The sequence below is a fragment of the Propithecus coquereli genome, unplaced genomic scaffold (assembly GCF_000956105.1).
Source record: "Propithecus coquereli isolate 6110/MARCELLA unplaced genomic scaffold, Pcoq_1.0 Scaffold340, whole genome shotgun sequence".
Taxonomy (NCBI): domain Eukaryota; kingdom Metazoa; phylum Chordata; class Mammalia; order Primates; family Indriidae; genus Propithecus; species Propithecus coquereli.
The window spans coordinates 733,181-755,294 of NW_012149064.1; the positions used below are offsets into that span (position 1 = coordinate 733,181).

General features: G+C 42.9%; 1 protein-coding gene across 2 annotated transcripts in view; it reads left to right on the forward strand.

The window, feature by feature from the left end:
• LOC105815638 (putative protein ZNF720) overlaps positions 1-20,871 on the forward strand; it is a 72,224-nt gene extending 51,353 nt beyond the window's left edge. Inside the window, exons 2-3 of one of the 2 annotated variants that reach the window (XM_012650834.1) lie at positions 20,146-20,272; positions 20,762-20,871. In XM_012650834.1, coding sequence (XP_012506288.1) covers positions 20,146-20,272; positions 20,762-20,871 — 237 coding nt within the window. Of the gene's footprint in view, positions 1-20,145; positions 20,273-20,758 lie in introns of those variants that run through there. The other variant, XR_001137753.1, reaches the window with a different exon arrangement.
• Positions 20,872-22,114: the final 1,243 nt, after the last annotated feature.

A 22,114-nucleotide genomic window follows, 5' to 3' on the forward strand; every position in this document is an offset into this window, starting at 1 on the left:
ATGGACATATTTAAAACACGGACTTCGGTGGGGGGGGAACCAAGGGCAACACACGTAACCTAAACGTATGTACACCCATAATTTGCTGAAATAAAAAAAAAAAAAAAAACATACAGTCTCATGGCACATGAACACAGAGGCAATGTGAAGGGTTCCTCGCTGACCTAAGATGGGACAATTTGAACTCAAAAACAAATATAGACTACAGTGTATGGAATCCTATGAAATATACAAAAACTAATATTAGGAAAAATATTACTCATATGTTTTCTTTATTTGCTAGGTTGCATCATCATTATTATGATAATGGGCAAAAGAAAGAATTAAGCTTTTATGCTTTCTTTCCTGATAGGTTAGTTTTGAATGTAATGAAGAGCTCATGAGAAAATGCAATTTTTAATATAAGAATGAGAAATACTACATCCAGAGGATATAATAGAATTAGTAAACTGCTATTTTGCAACCCTCAGTGAAATAAGTGAAATTAGAAAAATACTATTAATAACAGTAAATGATAAGTAATTATATGAAAGAAACAGGCATTCCCTGGACCCATTGATCAACCTTAACATAAATAAATGTGGGGAAATCAGACATGCGCATCTAAATGCGCTGTCTTGGGATGTTCTGGAAGCTTAAAATACAGAGTGACTTTGAAAGATTTTAGTATTCCCCCCCCAAAAAAAGAAAACTTCATTAATATGATGTTGATCACGTATTGAAAAAATAATATTTTGTATATGTTGAGTTAAATAAATTATTACGATTACACATTTTTTTTATGTTGTTGCTACTAGCAAAATTAAAATGACACCTGTGGATCCTGCTTTATTTCTAGTAGGCATTGCTGCCTGAGAGGATCGTCTCTGTTTTCAAAACTCAGGCTGTCTCCTCAAAATCCTAGAGGCCATGAAGGTTATAAAATCTGAATTTTTTTTTTTTTTGAGACAGGGTCTCACTCTGTTGCCCAGACCAGAGTGCAGTGGTCTGATCATAGATTACCGCAGCCTCCAACTCCTGGGCTCAAGTGATCCTCCTTCTTCAGCCTCCAAAGTAGCTGGGACTACAGGTGCATACCACCAGGCCTGACTAATTTTTTAAAAACATTTTTTGTAGGGATGGTTTTGCCCAGGCTCATCTCGAACTCCTGGCCTCAAGTGATCCTCCTGCCTTGGCCTCCCAAAATGCTAGGATTACAGGTGTGAGCAAGCACGTCTGGCCCAAAATCTGAAATTTTAAAATATTTGTCATTATTGTTTCCAATTTTGAATATCATATATGTTATTAATATATTACTCATAATGGATATAACCTTATATACAAGGTTAAATGCAAAAGTCCTCCAAGCAGTGCCAGGTCCATCTAGGGAGAGGAAGTCCTGAGTGCTGCTACGAATATGTGGGATCCCATCACCTGTCACTCGGGCTTAAGGGGCAGGGCCTTTGGCCCTATCCCATCAGGAGTGCTGGGCTGGGAACTGTCCAATCAGCCTCACAGTGGTAGAGGAAGGGGTGGCTTCTACTATCTGGCAGGGCTTTTGTCTCCTGCGCCAAACCATCAAGCTTGGTCCGTGTTCACTGCTCCTCTGCTCTGGGAGGTCCAGGTGTCACTGCTGGTGCCTCTGTTGCTCTGTGACATGCAGGTACTGAAAGCTCTGTAAGGATATTGGGACAACACAGAAGCTGGGAAATGGTGTGTGGGGCTGGGTGTGGCGGGACTGGACCTCCCCTGTCAACTTTGGAGTTTGAATACTGAGTCCCTGCTGGGGCAGCTCAGCCTTCAGTTCTCTCTGGCCACGGGGTTGGGACGGGAAACAGAGCTAGGACTCCGGGGCCCTGTCCCATTCCCGCATGTGACTTTGGCCTTGACCAAAGCCCTCTCTGGATAACTGTGCCTGAAGTCCTGCGTCTTCCCCAGATTGTGTGCTGATGATGGGAGGATCTTCAGGCGAGAATCCCGACTGGGTGTGTGCGGTTCATGCATGGAAGGAGCTGGGATCCCTGGGGTCCCCAGTTGGCCTTTATCCTGTTAAAAATTAAACTAAGGCATGGTTAAAACATTAAAGAGTTTATTAGAGTAAACAGCAATTTATGAATCAGGGAGCACCCAGCCATGGTTTGCTTTGGGAGGATCCACCAGAAGGACTTGAAGGAAAGGCGTTCATAAAGTGTATGAGGAAGCAAGCCCAATTCAATAATTGCTTGGGTACCATTATGTAGTCGCCTTATTTGGACTATCCAGGTGGCTTGGCTATCTTCTGGTTATGTAATCAGAAGTTAATTGGTGGTTTGTGATTGGTTAAGCCTAAATTTTGTTTCTAATTTAGTAATTTATTAAAAAATGCATTTGAATTAGACACTGCTGTTATTAGGTAGGAGCCCAGGATGCTAGAGTGAGTTCAGTCTAATTGGCTCCTATTTAGTTATTTTAACACTCCACAGAGGGACTTGTTTTCCTTTGCATTTCCTGAATGTATGACAAGCAGGATCTCAAATCCACCACCCTTTTCCCACAGCCTAACGCTTCTAGGGCTTGCAGTAAAATAATAAATTTCCAGTTCCTTTTTCACATTTCTAAATGCCAATTTCCTCTTTCTAATTCACATCACCCACTATTTTTCCTTTATTGTATTTTTCAAAGAGACAGTATCTTAATTGTTAATCTTTTTTTACAGAGTTGTGGGTGGCTCTTTTAAAAATATTTTTTTCTGTTTCTGAAAAGTTCACATGAGAGGAATTCAGAGAATATTCACTTAACACTCCTCGTGAAATATCTTCATGCCTGTCCTCCTTTTATCTTTCCTAGGCACACACACCTTACCAGAATGTCGTTATGTTAAGGTTCTTTGGAAACTTTACAGGGTGATGTATGCTCAGCCACCCTTCTGTCTTTTCATGGTGTTGGGCTTTGTAACTGTCTGGAAATGACCAAAGATGCCCACAGTGGCCATGTCTTTTGAAGTATCTAGAGAATATCAGCTCCTGGGTCATCTCCCAGAGGAAAGCCTGAAGTATGGGGGGTGGGGCCTCTCACAGCAGCAGCTATATGCTCTGGTGCTGAGAGGAATATCCTGGTGTACTCTTTGTCTAAAAAGCTACCTTTTGGTGACATTGCAGTTTCTTCCCCAGCCCCTGTTTTCATTTCTAGGAGGCATATTTGTGATTAGCCAATTGGATGCTAGTATTAAGGAAAAAATGATTCCTGCTCTCTGGATTTTCTCCCACTTGTGAAGGGAGGCAAATTATCTCAAAGGACAAGGAAAACACACCCCAGTGAATATGTGCAAGAACCTGTAAAGCAAAATGCATTTTAGACACGCAGGGTGGCACGGTGCAATGTCTTCTGGGAAGGTGGTCATTTAGTACTTCAATGAGCAGGATAGCAGTGGGAGGCTGTCCCAAGTGATAGGATGGCCTGACTTGGCACTTGAGTCAGACATATCTGTTTTCTTGTCATCACTGCCCCACCCTGGGCTTGTCACCTTGAAAAGATGTGTTCACTGATTTTAAATGAGTTTTTCATCAACTTTAAAATGAATTTTATTCAAAGCTGGAAGCATTCTAAAAAAAAAGATAGAAAAGAAAAAAAATAAAATGAATTTTAGCAGTAAAGCTTGAAAGATATGAAAATATTTTGAAACTGGCAAGAAAATTGTAGATTTCAGAAAAAAATCTAATCATTCCATTTGTTCAAAATTCTTACTTACCTTTTTTTTTCCCCCCCTGAGTATAGTAAGTTTCTCAGTTCTGTTCTTTATTTAGAGGTGATTTTCAGTGGAATTCGAGGGCTTAGCTTTGGGAATGCTACTTGGGAAAGGAAATAGGAAAAATCTGTCTTCCATTTTGGTTGAATGAATACATTTACACAAGAATGTGTGGTAGAAAAATTGATGAATGACAAAGATTCACCAGAACATCCATTCGTCTGTTTTTTGCAGGGAGAACAATTTGCGACAGTGGATAAGTCTGTTTTGTATCCTGTTATCTGGATGTTGGAGTTTAATGCTAAATCCTATGAGATGGGATTTGGCAATGTCAGGTTTGAGGACCAGATGGCAGGTCCGTGTTCCCTGGTTCTTGGTTCCCAGTACCAAAGAATGGTTACTGGTACCCAGTCAGCAGAGCAAAGGACCAGACTAAACAGATGCAAGCAAGCAAAGTGCCAAAGTTTACTAAAGCATAGTACATTCCAGAGACGGGATGGATCAACCCCCATGAGTGGAAGAGACCCTGTGTTTAACAAGGTTTTTCCCTTTTGTGCTGATTCCCTAATTGTATGTTAAGTGTGGGGGGGATGGAATATTCATGGTTTTTCTTGGCGAAAGGTGAATTCCCAGAATGGCGAATCGTTTTCACTTTTCTGTCCTTGTAAGGCAATTTCCTGGGGTTGCCATGGTATTTGTAAACTGTCATGGTTCTGGTGGATGTGATTTTTACTGTATTAGTAAGGGTTGGTCACTAGAGGATATTGTCACCTTACTTGTATGCATGCTCCAAAGACCCACATTTGTGGTCTTGAACATGTCTCCACTTTGTGGCCTTTCTGCCTCTTTCTGATTGTTCAGTCCTTGGAGACCCCCTGTTGTAGACCAAACATCTGTTTAGTCCTTGGAAGCCCCCTTGACACATCATCTGCTCCTTCTTGGAATTCCCCCTTCTGGTTAGTTTGTTTCTCCTAGTAGATAAAGCATCTCCTAATGTCATCTATTTCTCAATGGAACTCCCCCCCAGACAAAGTATCTGTTTTCCTTCTTCCTTGTCCCAATCTAACAGCAACTCCTACATGTGTTTACTAAATCATGTGTTATAGAATTAATAACTAAATTACCTGTTTATTGTCTAAAAGGGATAGATACTTTTGCTTTTCCTGTTCCTGTAAGACATTTAAGTACCTTACAATTTCTGTGATATTATGATACATATATTTTTTTTTCTCCCATGATTCCTGGCCTTCAGCTCCTGTAAGCTTTACTATTTCCTAAGTGACTAGAGCAATAAGAAGAATTTTGTTAGATTTTTTGGTCTTGTGTCCTTGATTTTTGAAGTATTAGGTTATTAAGTATGAAATGTTTGATTTCCTTAAATTCTAAGTTTGGCAGTTGATATCTCTGACATTTCACTTTGACACATCTTGTTTTATTTTTATTGTGAAGGTACATCCTCATTCTTTCAAGCAAGTGGATTAGCTTGTGATTATCTTTCAAATTTTTTTTAGATCAATTTTTGTGAAACTGTGGATAAGTCAAAACTTCATGTTATTTTCGAATATGAGTTCTGTAGTAGAAAGAACGCAGCACAGACAACTTGAAATATCAACAAAGTATTCGGGAAGGATGTAGCTAATGAACACAAAGTACCCTGATGGTTTGAGAAGTTCCATTCCAGTGATTTTAATCTTGAAAATAAGCCACATCGGTGACCTGAGACGAAGGTAGATAATGATGAGGTTTTTCATGGTTTTTCATGAAAGCTGTCCAGGAAGGGAATCCATCTCAACCTACACATGAATTAGCAGCAAGGTTTGACTTTACTATTCCAACAATATTGGAACATTTGAAACAAATCAGCAAGGTGAAGGAGCTGCACACATGAGTACCACATGAATTAAACAAACATCAGAAGAGAAATTGTCTCAAAGCTTGCTTTTTCTCTGCTGTCATGACATAAAGGCAAACCATTTCTATACTGTATTGTTACATGTGATGAAAAGATGGATTCTTTTTGATAATCACAAGCATTTAGCACAATGGTTGGGTAAGGATGAAGTGCCACAACACAGTCCAAATCCACATATTCATCAAAAAAACTTATGGTGTCTGTTTGATGGTTCAGCGCTGGTATTACCCACTACAGCTTCATGAAACCTGGTCAATCAATTACAGCGGATATCTACTGCAACTGGTTAGATGAAATGATGAGGATACTTGCGATTAAGCAGACGAGATTGGTCAATAGAGGCAGGGTAATCTTCTTGAAAGACAATGCTGTAAGGCTGGCCAAAAGACCCCCACAGGCACAGCAACAACAGCCCCGGGCCCCTTCCCTGTTAGCTTACAGCTGGGGCCAGACTGCATCCTGTTGTGAGTGGCAAAAAACAGTTACGCTGACTACGCACCCTGAGCTTGGCTTCCTGCTCTACCCAGCTGCTGCAGGCAAAGCTCTCAGGCTTCAAACAACCACATTCTACCCGAATGTTCCAAGACCCCCTTTTTCACCCCACATATAAAAACCCTGCCTCAGTCCTGGGCGGCACAACTTCTCAGGCCCTGACCTTAGGACCTGTGAACCTCGCCCGGGAGCGCTTAATAAAAGCCACTTGTTTGGCCATAACTTGTGTCCACTGGTCTCTCCGCCACCGAAAACCTTACATTTGGTGCTGAAACCAGGGAAGGGCAAGTGGCGCCTCCGGGACTGTGGTCTCAGGGCAGCGCCCCCCTCTTCTGTGGACCTTCCAGACAGGAATCTTTGGCCACACGCCCCAGGTCCCTGATTCTTTCTCGGCTCGGGTAAGTCACCCTGTGTTGCCTCAGCTCAAGGCCGTCTGGGATCTCTGTCTCAAGGAACGGTTCCTTTCGTTTAAATTCGTGGGCCCACATCAGAGATCCTCCTTACCCTGGGACTGGAGACCCTCGGGGACGCCTGAGACTCTCTTGTTCCCTTTTGCCATCTGGGCACATCTGTCTCGGGGTAGACATCCCCCTGGCTCTTGTCACCATCCCTCCGTCTGCTTGAACTGAGACATCATGGGCAGCAAACCTTCCAAAATTCCACGGGAGACTCCCCTGGGCTGTCTCCTGGCTAACCTGACTGTCCTGGGCCTCAGGCCCGATATCCGACCCAAGTGCCTTATTTTCTTTTGCAACACCGCTTGGCCTATGTATAAATTGGACAATGGCTCCCAGTGGCCTGAAAACGGGACTTTCAATTTCAACGTCTTACAAGACCTTAATAACTTCTGCCACAGAAACGACAAGTGGTCCGGAATTCCTTACATCCAGGCATTTTTCTACCTTTGCTCCCACCCCTCTCTTTGCCAGGCCTGTAACCTGGCCCAGGTCCTCCTGGCCCGGACCCAACCGCCCCCAGTCTCCCCTCTTCCAGCTCCTATACTGCTTCCCTCCGAAACCCCCTCCGCCTTTTCCGATCCCTCTGTCTCTCTTGGCTCTCCCCCTCCTCGGCCCCCGCCATATCCTGGCCACACACCTGACCCCCCCTTCCCTGCAGGCCTCCCCGGTCAACCATCACACACGCTTGCACAGCAACCCTCTGGGCCTGGCCCTCCTTTGTCCGCCCCGCAAGGTCGCTGGGGCAGAAGGGGTTGATGGGTCCATGTTCCTTCTCTCTCTCCAGTCTCTCTCAGATTAAAAAGTGCCTAGGATCCTTTTCTAATGACCCTACCACTTACACCAAAAAATTCCGATATTTCACTGAGGCCTACGACCTCACTTGACATGACATCTTTGTTATCCTTTCTTCCACCTTGACTACTGATGAAAAGAAACGGGTCTGGACGGCTGCCCAGGGCCATGCCAACCAGGTTCATCTCACTGATTGCATCATGCCACCAGGTGCGGAGGCCGTTCCCCAAAATAAGCTGGAGTGGGATTATCAGCCAGATACCCAGGCAGGCCAGGAAGGCAGGAGATCGCGGGACCGCATGCTGCAGTGCGTCCTCGCTGGGCTCCAGGCCGCTGCCCATTGCACAGTCAATTATGACAAGCTGAGGGAGGTCACTCAAAGGGCAGATGAAAACCTGGCGGCCTTTCTGAGTCGCCTCACCAATACCCTTGTCCAATACACCTGCCTAAACCCCACCTCAGTGGCTGGGGGCACGGTCCTGGCAACCCACTTAATCACTCAGTCCTCTTCCGATATCCGGAAAAAGCTCAAAAAGGCGGTCAGGGCCCTCGGACCCCACTTGGTGACCTGGTAAATATGGCATTTAAGGTTTTCAATTCTCGTGATGACCAGGCAGAGGTCCAAAAGGAAGCCCGCGCTCGTCAGAAGGCTTACTTGCAGGCCCAGGCCTTGGTTGCAGCTCTGCGGCTGGCAGGGGTTGGTGGTCTGGAAAAACTTGCTATGCCGGCTGGACCCTCTGGGGCCACCCCTCCCGGCAAGTGCTCCAAGTGTGGCAAAGAGGGCAACTGGGCCAAACACTGCCTGCAGCCATGGCCGTCCACTAAGCCATGTCCAGCGTGCGGTCAAGAGGGACACTGGAAAAGTGACTTACCCTCCGGCTCAGGGTCCGGAGGGTCAGCCCTTCCATCCCTAGACCTGCCGATGGCGATGTTGGGCTTGGCTGCCAACGACTGATGAGACCTCAACTTGACGACCCTGATCACCCTCGCTGAGCCCAGGGTAAAAATCAAGGTAGCGGGTAAAGCAGTGTCCTTTTTGGTCGACATGGGGGCTACCTACTCTGCCCTGTCCACTTTCTCTGGTCCCACTTATCCTTCCCAGGTCTCTGTTATGGGGATTGACGGCTGCCTGTCCTTTCCTCGTACAACGGGGCCAGTGACATGTTGGCTCAATAAACACCCCATCACATTATTGCCTATGTGTCCCACTCCTCTTTTAGGGCGTGACATGCTAGCCAAGATAGAGGCCACACTTAGCTTCTCTTTGGGACCCACTTCCCTACTACTATTCTCTTTACTGCCCGCTACGTCTGATTGCCAAGACGATTCCCCTGCACTCCCACTGCCTGCTCAGGAAGTGGAACCCCGGGTGTGGGACACATCCACTCCTACTGTCGCCTCTCACCACACACCTGTCCTTATCCAGCTCAAGGACCCATCCTCTCTCCCTTCACAACCTCAGTTTCCCATATCACCTGCACACCGCAGAGGTCTCAAGCCCATCATTGACCACCTTTTGCAGACAGGCCTCCTCGTTCCCACTAACTCTCCCTACAATACTCCAATCCTGCCTGTTAAAAAGTCAAACGGCTCATACCACCTGGTCCAGGACCTCAGGCTCATCAACGAGGTAATCATTCCAATACACCCTGTAGTCCCGAACCCTTACGCCCTACTCTCTTGTGTACCATCTTCCACTACCCACTTTTCTGTCCTAGACCTCAAAGATGCCTTCTTTACTATCCCCTTAGACCCAGGCAGCTGCAATCTCTTTGCCTTTATGTGAAAAGATCCTGTCACAAACACATCCAGGCAACTCACTTGGACTGTCCTGCCCCAGGGGTTTCGGGACAGCCCCCATCTATTTGGTCAGGCTCTGGCCCAGGACCTACTCCAATATCCCTTACAACCTAGCACTGCCCTCCAATATGTTAATAATCTACTACTCTGTAGTCCCTCTCTATAACACTCCAAGACTCACACTGCCTCTCTACTCAACTTTCTTGCCTCTAAGGGCTATCAAGTGTCCCCCTCCAAAGTTCAGCTGTCTATGCCCACTGTCACTTACCTTAGACTTCGTCTCACCCCCACTTCCCATCATCTCACTGTGGATCCCCAGCAGGCTCTTCATGACCTTCAGCCACCCACCACTGCCGAGCAGATTCTGTCCTTTCTCGGGTTTGTCAGTTTCTTCTGACACTGGATCCCCAACTTCTCTCTCCTTGCCAAACCCCTCTGTCTGTCTAGCCCAGTCTCCTTCCATCGACCCAGTCACCTTACTCCCAGTTCCCGACCTAAAACTTGGCACACATCGCTGCCCGAAGTTAGTTGATGCTCTGATGGCTCCCAGGCCAGGCCTCTTTGATCAACCATCTCTCCAGCGCTCAACTGTTCTTCACCTCTCCCTCATATTCCCTTGTGGGAGCCCGAGCCGACGGGCCAGCCCTATGCAGACCGCATTTGCTACCTCACCTCTCACACTGATCCTGACCTACAGCTTCATGGCCGCTGTTGTATTGACCATACTGTCAATACAACTACTTCCTCTGCCTCAGGATAATTCTTCTGGTACAATGGAATTCTTGCCCACTACATTAATGCCTCCACACCAGGCCCTTGCTTTCCAGTCATGATAGTTCCCCAACTGACCCTTTACGGTGAGTCAAAATTTAGATGGCTTCTCCCAGGTTCCCAGTCATAGTGGGTCATCTTCCTGCCCATTATGGTCGGCCTCACTCTGGCCTCATCCATTGCCACCTCTGGGGTGGCAGGAGGAGCTCTTGGTCACAGTATAATCTCAGCCCAGGACTTTACAGACAAACTACAAGTAACACTAAAGACCACGTCCGCTTCCCTGGCTTCTCTACAAAGACAACGCACCTCCTTAGCCCAGGTAACACTCCAAAACAGGAGGGCCCTGGACCTGTTCACGGCCAAAAAAGGAGGGACCTGCATCTTTCTACGCAAAGAATGCTGTTACTATGTTGTTACGGCAAGTGTCAGTGACCGGTCCCAGGGGAATAACCGAGCGGCATGCAGAGAGTTGGAGGGTCAGAAAGTTTTATTGCCGGTGGCCCAGACCGAGGTCAAGCCTCCCAAAATCTGAGCACCTCTTCCGGGTTTTTGTCAGGTTTTATACTTTTTTGGGGGGGGGGTTACTCTTAACAAATCACACACAAGTATAAATGATTAACCAATTAGCAAAAAGATTTAAAAGTTATCCAATAAACAATAATTCTTATAAGCAGCATAATTATGATAGGCTTATAACAAATAGTATAGTTATGATAGGTTTATAACAGTATAATCAAAACAGGCTTGTAGTTTTGCTCAACTGTTTTGCGGTGTTAGCTTGCAAGGCTGACAGGTGTCAGCGTCTACTTTAGCTGCTTTGTGATTTTAAGCAGAATCAGCACAGAAATTCCCCTAGTACGCATGGAAATTTCCCTAACAATGTCAACGAGTCAGGCCTCATAAAACAAAACATAAATAAACTGTCCAACCTAAGTAAAGATCTCTGCAACCGCCGCCACCAGGACTCATCTCCATTCAGCTGGCTACAATCTCCTCTAGCTGCCTGGTTGCTCCCCTTTCTAGGGCCCATTATGATCATCTGCCTAATTTTTCTTTTCGCCCCTTGTCTGCTGCAGTTCCTCCAACGCCGGCTGCAGGAACTCTCCCGGGTTGCTGTCAACCAACTGCTTCTATATCCATACTCCCCCTTGCCAGTGACCCCTGTGCCAGCCCACTCCAGCCTCTAGTCCCCTGTCTCCCACAGCAGGAAGTAGCCAGATGGACTCATCGCCCCTTTGTAACCAAAGAGGCTGGAATGTAAGGCGGGCCAAAAGACCCCCACAGGCACAGCAGTGACAGCCCCGGGCCCCTTCCCTGTTAGCTTGCAACTGGGGCCAGACCGCATCCTGTTATGAGTGGCAAAAAACAGCTATGCTGACTGAGCACCCTGAGCTTGGCTTCCTGCTCTACCCAGCTGCTGCAAGCAAAGCTCTCAGGCTTCAAACGACTACACCCTACCTGAATGTTCCAAGACCCCCTTTTTCACCCCACATATAAAAACCCTGCCTCAGTCCTGGGTGGCGCGACTTCTCAGGCCCTGATCTTAGGACCTGTGAACCTCGCCCGGGAGCGCTTAATAAAAGCCACTTGTTTGGCCATAACTTGTGTCCAGTGGTCTCTCCACCACCGAAAACCTTACAAATGCTCAACCACATGTCGCACAAATAACACTGCTCAAACTGCAGAGGCTGGACTTGGAAACTCTCTGTGTCATCCATTGTATTCACTAGACCTTGCACCAGCTGACTACCAGGTCACTTCTTTCAGGCTTTGGACCACTTCTTGCAAGGAAAAATACTCAATTCTCAACAAGCTGTGGAAAATGCCTTTTTCAGTTTCTTTACCACTCACTCTCCAGGCTTTGTCACTGCTGGCATAAACAAGCTACCGTTAAGAAGGTAAAACTGTGTCGATAGTTTAGGTACATATTTTGATTAATTGTACTGCTTCTTGTTTGAGATATAATAAACTCAACTTCTCATTCAAAATTGGATAATTTATATTTAATGATCTAATAGCTCCTGACTAGTAAAGGTGAAAGATTGTATTTTGTTATTTACAACAAGCCCTTTCAAACACTTGAGCTTATGTGGTTTTTTATTTGTTTTATTTCTTTTGTTTATGCAACCCTCAAGTAGAACCACAATGAGCTTATGTTAATAAGGGGATTTGTGGAAAGTCCCTAGAACCCACTGGATGGGAGGCTGGTTGCCAGGGGAACCAGCCACATGCTCAGAGGAATGGAATTTTCAGTCCCACCCCCAACCTCTGGGGAGAAAAGAGAGGCTTAAAGTTAAGTTGATTACTAGTCACCTATGGTTTACTTAATTATACCTATGAAATTAAGCTTCCATAAAAACCCAAAAGGGTGGGGTTTGGGAAGTTTCCAGATAGCTGAATACACGCAGTTTCCTGGAAGGTGGTAATTCTGGCCAGAGCATGAACTTGTATTCCATCCCCCGTCTTCACGTAGATAGTGTTGGAACTGAACCGACTTTGAGGACACTCAGTTGGTGTCTCCTGCAAAATTGATTGCATGTTGATAGGGTGAAGTCGTCACACCTTTGATTACAGACCTCTTCTGTGTTGATTGTTATGGTATGAGAGCAAAGGAAAAACACTTACGGTTTGAGGTTTTTTACCCCTCAGAATTTCCTTTCATCTTATAAACATAAACACTGAGGTTGAGTGATTATGCTGGTGTTAACAGGAAAAAAAAAAAAGCCAAACTCTGTAATTTTAAAGAGATTTATTCTGAGCCAAATTTGGGGACCATGACCCGGAGCCACGCCCAAGAAGCCTTGAGCAGTGGACTCGCTGTGGCTGCATTACAGTTTGGTTTTATACATTTCAGGGAGACAGGGGTTACAGGTAAAGTCATAAATCAATACGTGGAAGGCTTACATTGGTTTGGCCCGAAAAGGTGGTCCATCTTGAAGGGGGGGCTTACAGGTTATAGGTTGTTTTAATAATTGTTTGACTTGTAATTGGTTAAAGACATGAAGCTTTGTCTAGAGGCTTGGAATGTCATTAAGATAAGAAGCTGTTAATCAGAGATAAGCCACTGACGTATATTTGTTGTGTACATTGAGGACCTGCAGGTGTGTCTTGCATACCCTTAGGCCTGTTAATGGGTTACAAAGGATGTCCGCAAGAAGGGAGGGGGGCATGATGAGACATGTCTGACCTTTCTCCTCTTGGCAGGCAGTTTAGTTTTAGGATATTTCTTTGGCTACGAGGGGGTCCATTCAGTCAGCCAGTAGGGAGTGAGCCTTAAGATTTTATTTTAGTTCACACCAGCTTAGTTAAAACCTGCAAATTTTTTCATTTAAAATTATGTAAACAACCCTGATTAAAAAGCAGATGCCTGAACCTAATGACTCCACAAAGGCCAGTCTTGAACTTGCCAAAGGAGGTCACTGAAGGCTCATTTAGTTCTTCCTGGGGAGCAGCCTTCACTGCAGGTTTCCCAGCCTGCTCACACCAACCATGGAAGGAACACTTTAAAATCTTTCTGCCATGTAATTCCTGTTTGCCAAAGTATTTAAAAATTTTATTCCATGATTTCAGCTTAAGATTTTTATTTTCTTGGTTGAATTTGAGTATACTGAGTGGTATGGTCTGAAGAAGTGGGGATAATTTTTGAAATATGTTGTTTGTTTTATGCTGAGTTTAAAAAGTAATATAATTCCCCATGGACTCACCATCCAGGTAAATAAATAAGCTTTGGGCAATTCTGGTGTGTCTCCCTGGAGGTGACCCAACTTCTGATTCTTCTTGTTGTTCTTTGTGGCTTAACCGTCTATTATGAAGCAGAGTTTTCCTCAGTTTTGCCCCTTTTGAGTTTTCATTAACTTAATGTTATCATTACTATACCATTAAAATTATGCTGAAAAAGTTTTTTTTTATGGTTTCTGGCCTCATTCTGTTTCATACATGCTGCTGTCTGAGTCTGTGTCACCTAATTTACTCACCCATTCTACTGCTTTTGGAACTGTAGTTGATTCAAGTTTATTTTATGATATTGTTGACAATGTCATTCTTGGTTTTATTCTCAAATGCTCTCTCTTTATAAATTCATCAACCTAAAGAAATAAACTAAAACACAAAATATAATTTTAAAGAGTTTACTTGAGCTAAGTTGGGGACAGCTGCCTGGAAGACTCGGACCCAAGTAACCTTGGATATAAGCTTTATTTCCTTTTTTTTTTTCAAGCATGTTTTTCAAGGTAAAAAGCAGAGAAGGATTGGGCCAATATAAAGTTATTTGTCAGGAGTTCTCATTGGTTTACCTGAACACTGATTAGTGATTGGCTATACATTGTTAAACTATATGGTATAAATTATTGTGTCCAGGATGTGAAATTATAAATTTATACAAGTTGTGGTGTCAGTAAGTCTAGAGTCCACATAGCAAGTAGCTTCAAGAGGTGATTACTTAGTTGAAGGGTCAAGTGGTGGAGTAGGATATGAATGCTGACTCATTCCTGTGACTCTCTGGGCCTAATAATTTAGAGGAGGCTTGTATTCCTTAAATGAAAAAGTTCATTTTTTTTCTAATTTTCCCCTTCTGATCAAATTTCTTTTTGAAAGGACTCATGATCAGTGTCTAAGTTTCAAGCGGTTTCTCACCACAGAGAGGGCTTATTTCCAGATAGTCCTATCTCATGTTGGGTAATGGGGAAAGGGGAGATGTCTCAGTGAGGAATTATGTAAGTGCCCCCAAACCAAATTGGAATGGCATTACAAAGTGGCAAAAATGAGACTTTAGTCATTAGTTTACCTAGTTGCTGTCACTTTTTATTATCTCTAGTCTTCAGCATACCACAATTTTAAAATCTTGGAAGAAGTAAAATAATGAGAGACACATAGCATTAATAATTTTAGTAGTAGAAATATAATGTACGTAAGGATTATAAAAAGAGAATCTGTATTCTAGAACAAGAACAACAGCAACACCTATTCCATTAGAGAGCCAACTAAAAACATCCTGAAGAAAATTAAATCCAGCTTCTTTTTTAGAGACTTGCTGTAACCAAGTGGCTTCTTTTCACATTCTTCCTAGATTAGTTTCAACATCATCGGAAGTATTTGTGTACATACAAGAGGTGTTCCCACCACACATACACTTCCTTGCTCAGCTAATATATAATCTAAAGCAGTGTGACTGCCTAGTACAACCTCAGCCTGTGCATCAATTGCTTTTTGTTGAGCTGTGATGGAAGAAGCAGTTTCATTAGCAGTTTTTCCTAAGGTTGATTTCTAATCATGGGTTTATGGGAAGTGTCAACCACAATGGCAAAAGCATTCTCCCAATGAAATTCATGGGGCTATTTTTTTTCTTCATGGCCAGGCAGATAATTAGCATTTTTCCCCAAATAGAATGCCCATCTAAAATAGATTGGTGATCTTCCTTAGAGAAGAGGTTGAGGAAGCTAGTCCAGTGTTGGCTTTCTTCAGGTTATCTATAGATAGAGGGGTGGCCGAATATGCTAAGAAACATTGCCCTTCAATTTAGCAGTACAGGGGTTGGCCAATAATACCTGATATGATTTCTTCCAGTGTGGTTGGAGGGACTATTTTATTTAATATCATTTCCAATAAAATTTCTGGGTTGGCCGTCATGACCATTGACATCTGCATCTCCTGGGGGCTCACTGTTAAAAATCTTTAATCAATGTAGAATTTTTAGTGAGAAACTTTGTAAGGCCTTGACAATAATGAAGAATATCACCCTCATTTAAGATGAGCTGGTTTGTAGGCTACTTCATCCAGGTCCGTGGGCCTTCCTGTTATTACTTTAAAGGGAGAGAGCTGATGTTTTCCACATGTGGTAGAAGGTAAGTTAAACAATATCAAAAGAAGGGCCTTATGCCAGGGAACGTGGGAAGTTTCTGTAAACTTTGCCAATTGATTTATTATCCCATTTGTGCATTCTGCCAGTGCACAATGGAAATGCTAAAAAAAAAAAAAATGGCCTTATGTTACAAATATATTTAATTATTTCACCAGTGAAAGGGGTTTCTTGATTTTTGTGAAGCTCAGAAGAAACTTCCCAAGATGGAATAGGACAAGAGTTAAAATGGCCATAGTTAAAAATGAGAGCTGCTCCCGAGGGGAGGGGCCTTATCGTGTGATTGCTAAGGCCCCAAGCCAGGCTTTCTCCATCCCTGTCCACTAGCCCGGTTTCTTTTTGGTTTGAGGCATGCACCTTCCCTGTTTACTCCCTCCACAGCACTCTCCCCTCTGACTAGTCCACGTGTGTTCCCTCTCTGCCCAAGACCAGCTCTGGAGATACCCCACAGGTTGTGTGTCTGACCCGCCTGCGTGCATCTCCATGTGACTCTGGTAGGTAGGGGATCTTTCATTGTGCACCCCTGTTCTCCACTGTACCCCAAGGTGAGAGAGATAGGCCTTTCTTTCTGCAGCGGTCTCTGCCAGGGGCATACTCCTGCTGGGGGAGAAGCAGCGGTTCACAAGTCTTGGATCAAGTCGTACTTCCTATAGTGAGTTTTAGGAGTGGCCACTACTCTGGTTCACGAAACACACCGGAAACATTCCGTTGCATGGGAACCAGTGCCTAAGCTAATTCAGTCCAAGTGCCACTGCCTTCTCCAATGTGGCAGTTCTCCAGCGGCGTTGGGGGATGGGCTGCTCTGTGCCCCTCCACGCCCTCCCCTTGGATATGGCCACAAGGGCTCTCTTGCCACCCCAGCCAGGAACTACGACCTCCCCGTCTCCCCACCCCACTCTCCCAGCTGGAGGGCACCAGGTTCAGCCTGCCTGTATGATCCTCCAGCAGGTGGCCCCACTAAACGTCTGTGGGCAGGAAGATCACAGACGGGCTGTCCTGCGGGCTCGAATGCACCTGCTTTACTGTGAAGCAGGCCTCTTAAGGCAGAGCATTCCAGCAGTTGCTGTTGTGGGGGAGGGGCCGCAGTCTTCCTGCACCAGCCTGGTTGGGCGGGGGAGGGGGCATGGGTTCTGCCTGCCTGTCCAAGTTGCCTGCGGGCGATCCGGGCCAAGCGCAGCCAAGGATCTACTCTGAGGCCGGCCAGCTGCTAATGGCCGGGTCTCCCAGAGACTGGTCTCTAAGCGCAGAGCACTTTCGCGGTTGCAATAGCAGGGAAGGAGCTGTCCTTACAAGCCAGCTTGAGCCAAAATTAGTTTCTGGGATGCCAGGAATGGAGGAGGTGCAGAAGAGAGAGAGCGTCCAGATGCAAGAACGCGGCTCTCTTGTCCCTTGTGGCACCCCGGTGCAAAATGAGAGAACCCTGTGTTCTGCTGCCGACCCTTTTATTGGGCTCCAGGCCTCGCTGGATTTGGTCTGTGCCACGATCTCTTTTCTCTGTCCTCCTCTCTCTCAGCTTAGCAGTTCCCTCCGTGGGGTCCCCCGACTTCTCTGTTATCTCTCCCGGTGGTCCTCATCCGAGCCGTAGTTGTTCTCCACTCTCATCAGTTCAACCCTCTACTCTTCAGCCGCAAGGGTCTGACAAGCTGTTTCTCTAGTTGGCCTTCTTGGCAGTCGAACTGCTCACAAGTTTTTAAAACAGAAAAGCAGATAAAAGGAATATATATTTGGGGGCCGTATTTTTTTATCATTACAACCTCTAGATGCTAGAGGCATCCCACCTAGGAACCAGTTTTTCATTCCTGCAGATCCAGTAGTTGCTCCACAGTTTTAAAAAGGTAAATATTAACACAACAATGAAAAATTCCTCTGAACTACACCCCAACCCTTTCTGTATCACTCCTATCTATCTGTATTGAACTTTTATTTTGTATATTTTCTTCTTAAAATGACTAATAGGGAAAAAGAAGAGAAATAGAAAGACTGGGACTTTCATTTGAATCCTGCTTGGAATTTGGAGACACTTAGTACCTGACTCCCAGGGTATTATTCTGAAGATTAATTCTTATAATGCGATGTTGCCAGCGCGGTGCTCTATAACATACTTGTGAGCACATGGTACCTGCTTAGTAAACATTGCATTAATGTGTGTGTACATTTTGTTTTACAAATGTAAGCTTACTTAGACGTTGCTGCCTTCTCCATCCTTCTGTGAACTTTAAATGGCCAGCAAAGAATATGATCTTTCATGGCAAAATTTGTGTTGTGATAAGAGTGTTGGGTATAAGGGACTCTGTGTGCTGTTTCTGCTGTCTCTAGCTGAGTGCTGCTGATAATGGGTCTAGGAAGAGCATCATCTGCATTTACAGGGAACTTGTTATAGAAGCCAATTCACAGAACCCTTGCAAACCTGCAGAACCACATTACTTAGAGTGAGACATGGAATACCAAAGGATTTATATGCACATAGAAGCTTGAGAGGCAAGAATTAGCTAAGTGGTTCTCAGCCCAGGCTTCCAGTTAGGATCACATGGCCAGTTTGAAGACATGCCATCACTTGTGCCCTCCTCCACAGGTTCTGTTTTCTATGATTACATTCAGATTATGATTTCATTTTCCCCACTCATATCACAGTGGTGATTATGTCCATCTGTGTTCATGGATACCTGATAACCAGTTTACCATCTCATTACAGCAGATGGTAACTTCATTCACTTGGTTAAAGGACTCTCTGCCAGATTCCTTCAGTATAAAGTTAATTATTTTTCTCTTTGTCATTAATGCTATCTTGGGGGAGTTTACTGAGTGATGTGTATAAACCATCATATTTAATGCAAAAATTCTCCTTTATAATTTCCATTTTCTCGTAGCTTGCTTGTGGGATAAAGGCTCTCATATTTGTTGACTAGAGATGCTGCTTTTGAAATTGGTAGATTTAAAACAGGCCTTCAGTAGTTTCCATTTTATTCTACCCTCATGTCACAAACGGGCTTTTTTATTACTCCTATATTTTCAGAGAAAGGGAATGAGAATTAACATATATATAATACATTTAAGCATCTTAAAACTCTAAAATACTGCAGGGCCCATGGAATAAATGACACAAAAAAACAAAAATAATACAGGGCTCTGAAATAATAGCCGTTATTTTTGTTTATTTCATTGTGTGTCATGGTCTCCATAGTATGTTTAAAAATCGCCAACAGATTTATACATTTTTTACAATTAAATATATTTCTTTATTTACACAGAAGTGTTCTCCTCTCACTTTTTATGTGTATATGCTTACCATTTCCATGTATTTGTCTGCAGATAATGTCAGCATTATTTGACCAATTTTGTGTTCCTGACTTCTTAAATTGTTTTCGTTACTGTTCTCAGTTACGAAAGCTCCTCTGAACATTCTTTTGGAGTTATCCCTTTGAGATAAATTCTAAGTTATATAAACTGGGTTAAAACCCAAGCTGTACTGTTTAATGGATAAGTGACAAAATGTTCTCATAAAAGAGGAAGAATGCCATTATTTTTCTCATAAATTATTTTTGTGTTTTTTTAGCATTAATATATGAAAAAGTCCTAGAATGACATCTAGCATGTAGTAAATGTTCAAAATGGATCGCTGCTATTCTTGCTATTATGTTATAACCTGTATATTTCATAAAACTCTCAATTCCATGTTATCCATGAATCACTCCCTCAGTGTTCTCCCTCTGCTGTTCACAAGTGTGGCTTTTAGACCTGAGGCCTTGGCATCACTGGTGAGCTTGTTAGAAATGCAGAATCTCAGACCTCATCCAGATCCCCTGAATCCGAATCTGCATTATAACAAGATCTCTGGTTTATTGTTGTACACAATAAAATTAGAGAAACATGCTTCTAACTCACCATGACTTTTCCCTCTGAGGAATATACCCAACTGATGCTATATGATGTAAATATAGCACTCACAAATGTGTATTTCTGTGTTGATGCTTTAGTTTTATATTTTATATTCTATATAAGCATAGTATCTATATTAATTTTGTGGATCATATATTATTCTCTTTCCACAGAGAATACCTTAAGGAATATTGGTGTGTTCAAATGTATCTTCTTGTGTAATTCAGGTCACTCATAATATGTTATAGCCAGTATTTTTAAATCTCTCATTTTAAGAGGTCTGCTCATGGGCACATGATCAATACTTATTATTATTATTATTTTTTTATTTTATTTTTTTTTTACTCTTTCAGGGACTGTTGACATTTAGGAATGTGGCCGTATAATTCTCTCTGGCAGAGTGAGAATACCTGGACCCTAAGAACTCTGCCCAAGGCCACATGTTCAATGTGTTTTTGTGTTTTTTTTTTTATTTTTATTTCAGGGACTGTTGACATTCAGGGATGTGGCCATAGAATTCTCTCCAGAGGAGTGGGAATACCTGGACCCTGCTCAACAGAATTTGTATAGCGATGTGATGTTAGAGAACTACAGAAACCTGGTCTCTTTGGGTGAGAATCACTTACTTCCAGAATATTTAATGTATCCAAAGTGTTTTATTTCTTTCCTTTGTAGACTGTTTCTTGGGAGCTTTTGCTTTGTATGAATGAGTTTTAGATTCCTGCTTTCAAACAAAAAATTGATGTACAAAAAAACCTTTATGTTTGACCTTGATATTTACCCTATTGGGGTGATTTGCAAATATCATTACAGTTTAGCGGTGATTCTAGAAATGCAGTGACATAAAATATTGTTGTCTACACCTTAAAATCTAATTCTATTTTTAAATTTTTGATTCAGTCATACTTAGAATTGAAGCACAGGATCCACAAATTTAAAATGCTTCCTAAATATTCTACAGGGGCTGCGAGGAAATAGTATTTTGGAAAATAATTTTCTAGGATCTTTTATAATATTCTCTCTTCTCTACTGAGTTCAATACTAATTTGGAAATTGAAGAACCTCAAGCAATCTTCATGTGTCTTTTTCTAATAAAGTAGAACTTGCCATCTCTAAGCTGGACCTGGTCACCTTTTTGAAACAAATGGAAGAACCCTGGAATGTGAAGAGAGCGGACACAGTAGCCAAACATGCAGGTAGGTGGAAGTGAATGAAGCAGATGACACAGGTGAGAGGGGCCAAAGGTCAAGGAGAAAGCCAGACCTTAAAATGTTAATTGAGAAGCTCTGGTGAAATGAAACTAATTTTTGAGAAGCCTAGGTTTATTTCTCTTGCACTCATAAAAGTACATCTTCTTTCTCATGCTCTTAAATTATCTGAGGATTGATTCATTCTCCTTAAGATTGTGAAAAAAATTATCTGAGAATTCCATTTGTGCTTTAGTGATCTTCCATCAAATTTTCAGTGAGAGCCAAAGTCCTCCCCTTGGCATGTGAGGGGATGATCTGACTGCTCTTCCATTCCTTTGGGGATCCTGGGAAAATGTTTGCATATTTCTGACTACCTCTATGTTCAACCATTTTTAAAGTTCTGTTTTTGGCTCATGTCAGAAGTGCGTGAATGTAGTGGGGGAAATAGTGGTATTTGGTTCAGAAATTTCAGGAATACTGTAGACAGATGTCAAATATTTTATGTTTTATTAATTTTCTATCCTATGGAGATTTTAAAGAATCCTACAGAAATTGAGACTCTTTAATTTCATCAGAGTACAAATCTTCTCCCTTTAATTAAATATAAATTATATATTAAATGTTAAATATTTTAATTAGATATTTAATTTTAAAATATTTATTTTAAAAAGTCTAATTATATATTTTACATCAATAGTTTCTTTTTCCTAACCTGAACTAAGATTAGAAATTTAAATTGTTTATGCACAATTTCCATATGTGTAAAATAGTTTATTGTACTACTTTCCACATAGAATTCTGAACTAAGAACAAAGTCTGTGGGGAACTTAGTGTATAGTGAACTTTTGACTATTACCTTATATCTTAATAGTTATCATTTTTAACATTGGATACATTTTTAACATGGACACATTTTTAACTTTGGTAAGTATACAGCTTACTGAGAATGTGTCTGTTCATTCATTTGTTCTTTTTTCCTGATATGTCAGAACCCTTGCAAACCTGCAGAACCACATTACTTAGAGTGAGACATGGAATACCAAAGGATTTATATGCACATAGAAGCTTGAAAAGCAAGAATTAGCTAAGAGGTTCTTAGCCCAGGCTTCCAGTTAGAATCATATGGCCAATTTGAAGACATGCCATCACTTGTGGCCTCCCCCACGGATTCTGTTTTCTATGATTACATTCAGATTATGATTTCATTTTCCCCACTCATATCACAGTGGTGATTATGTCCATCTGTGTTCATGGATACCTGAT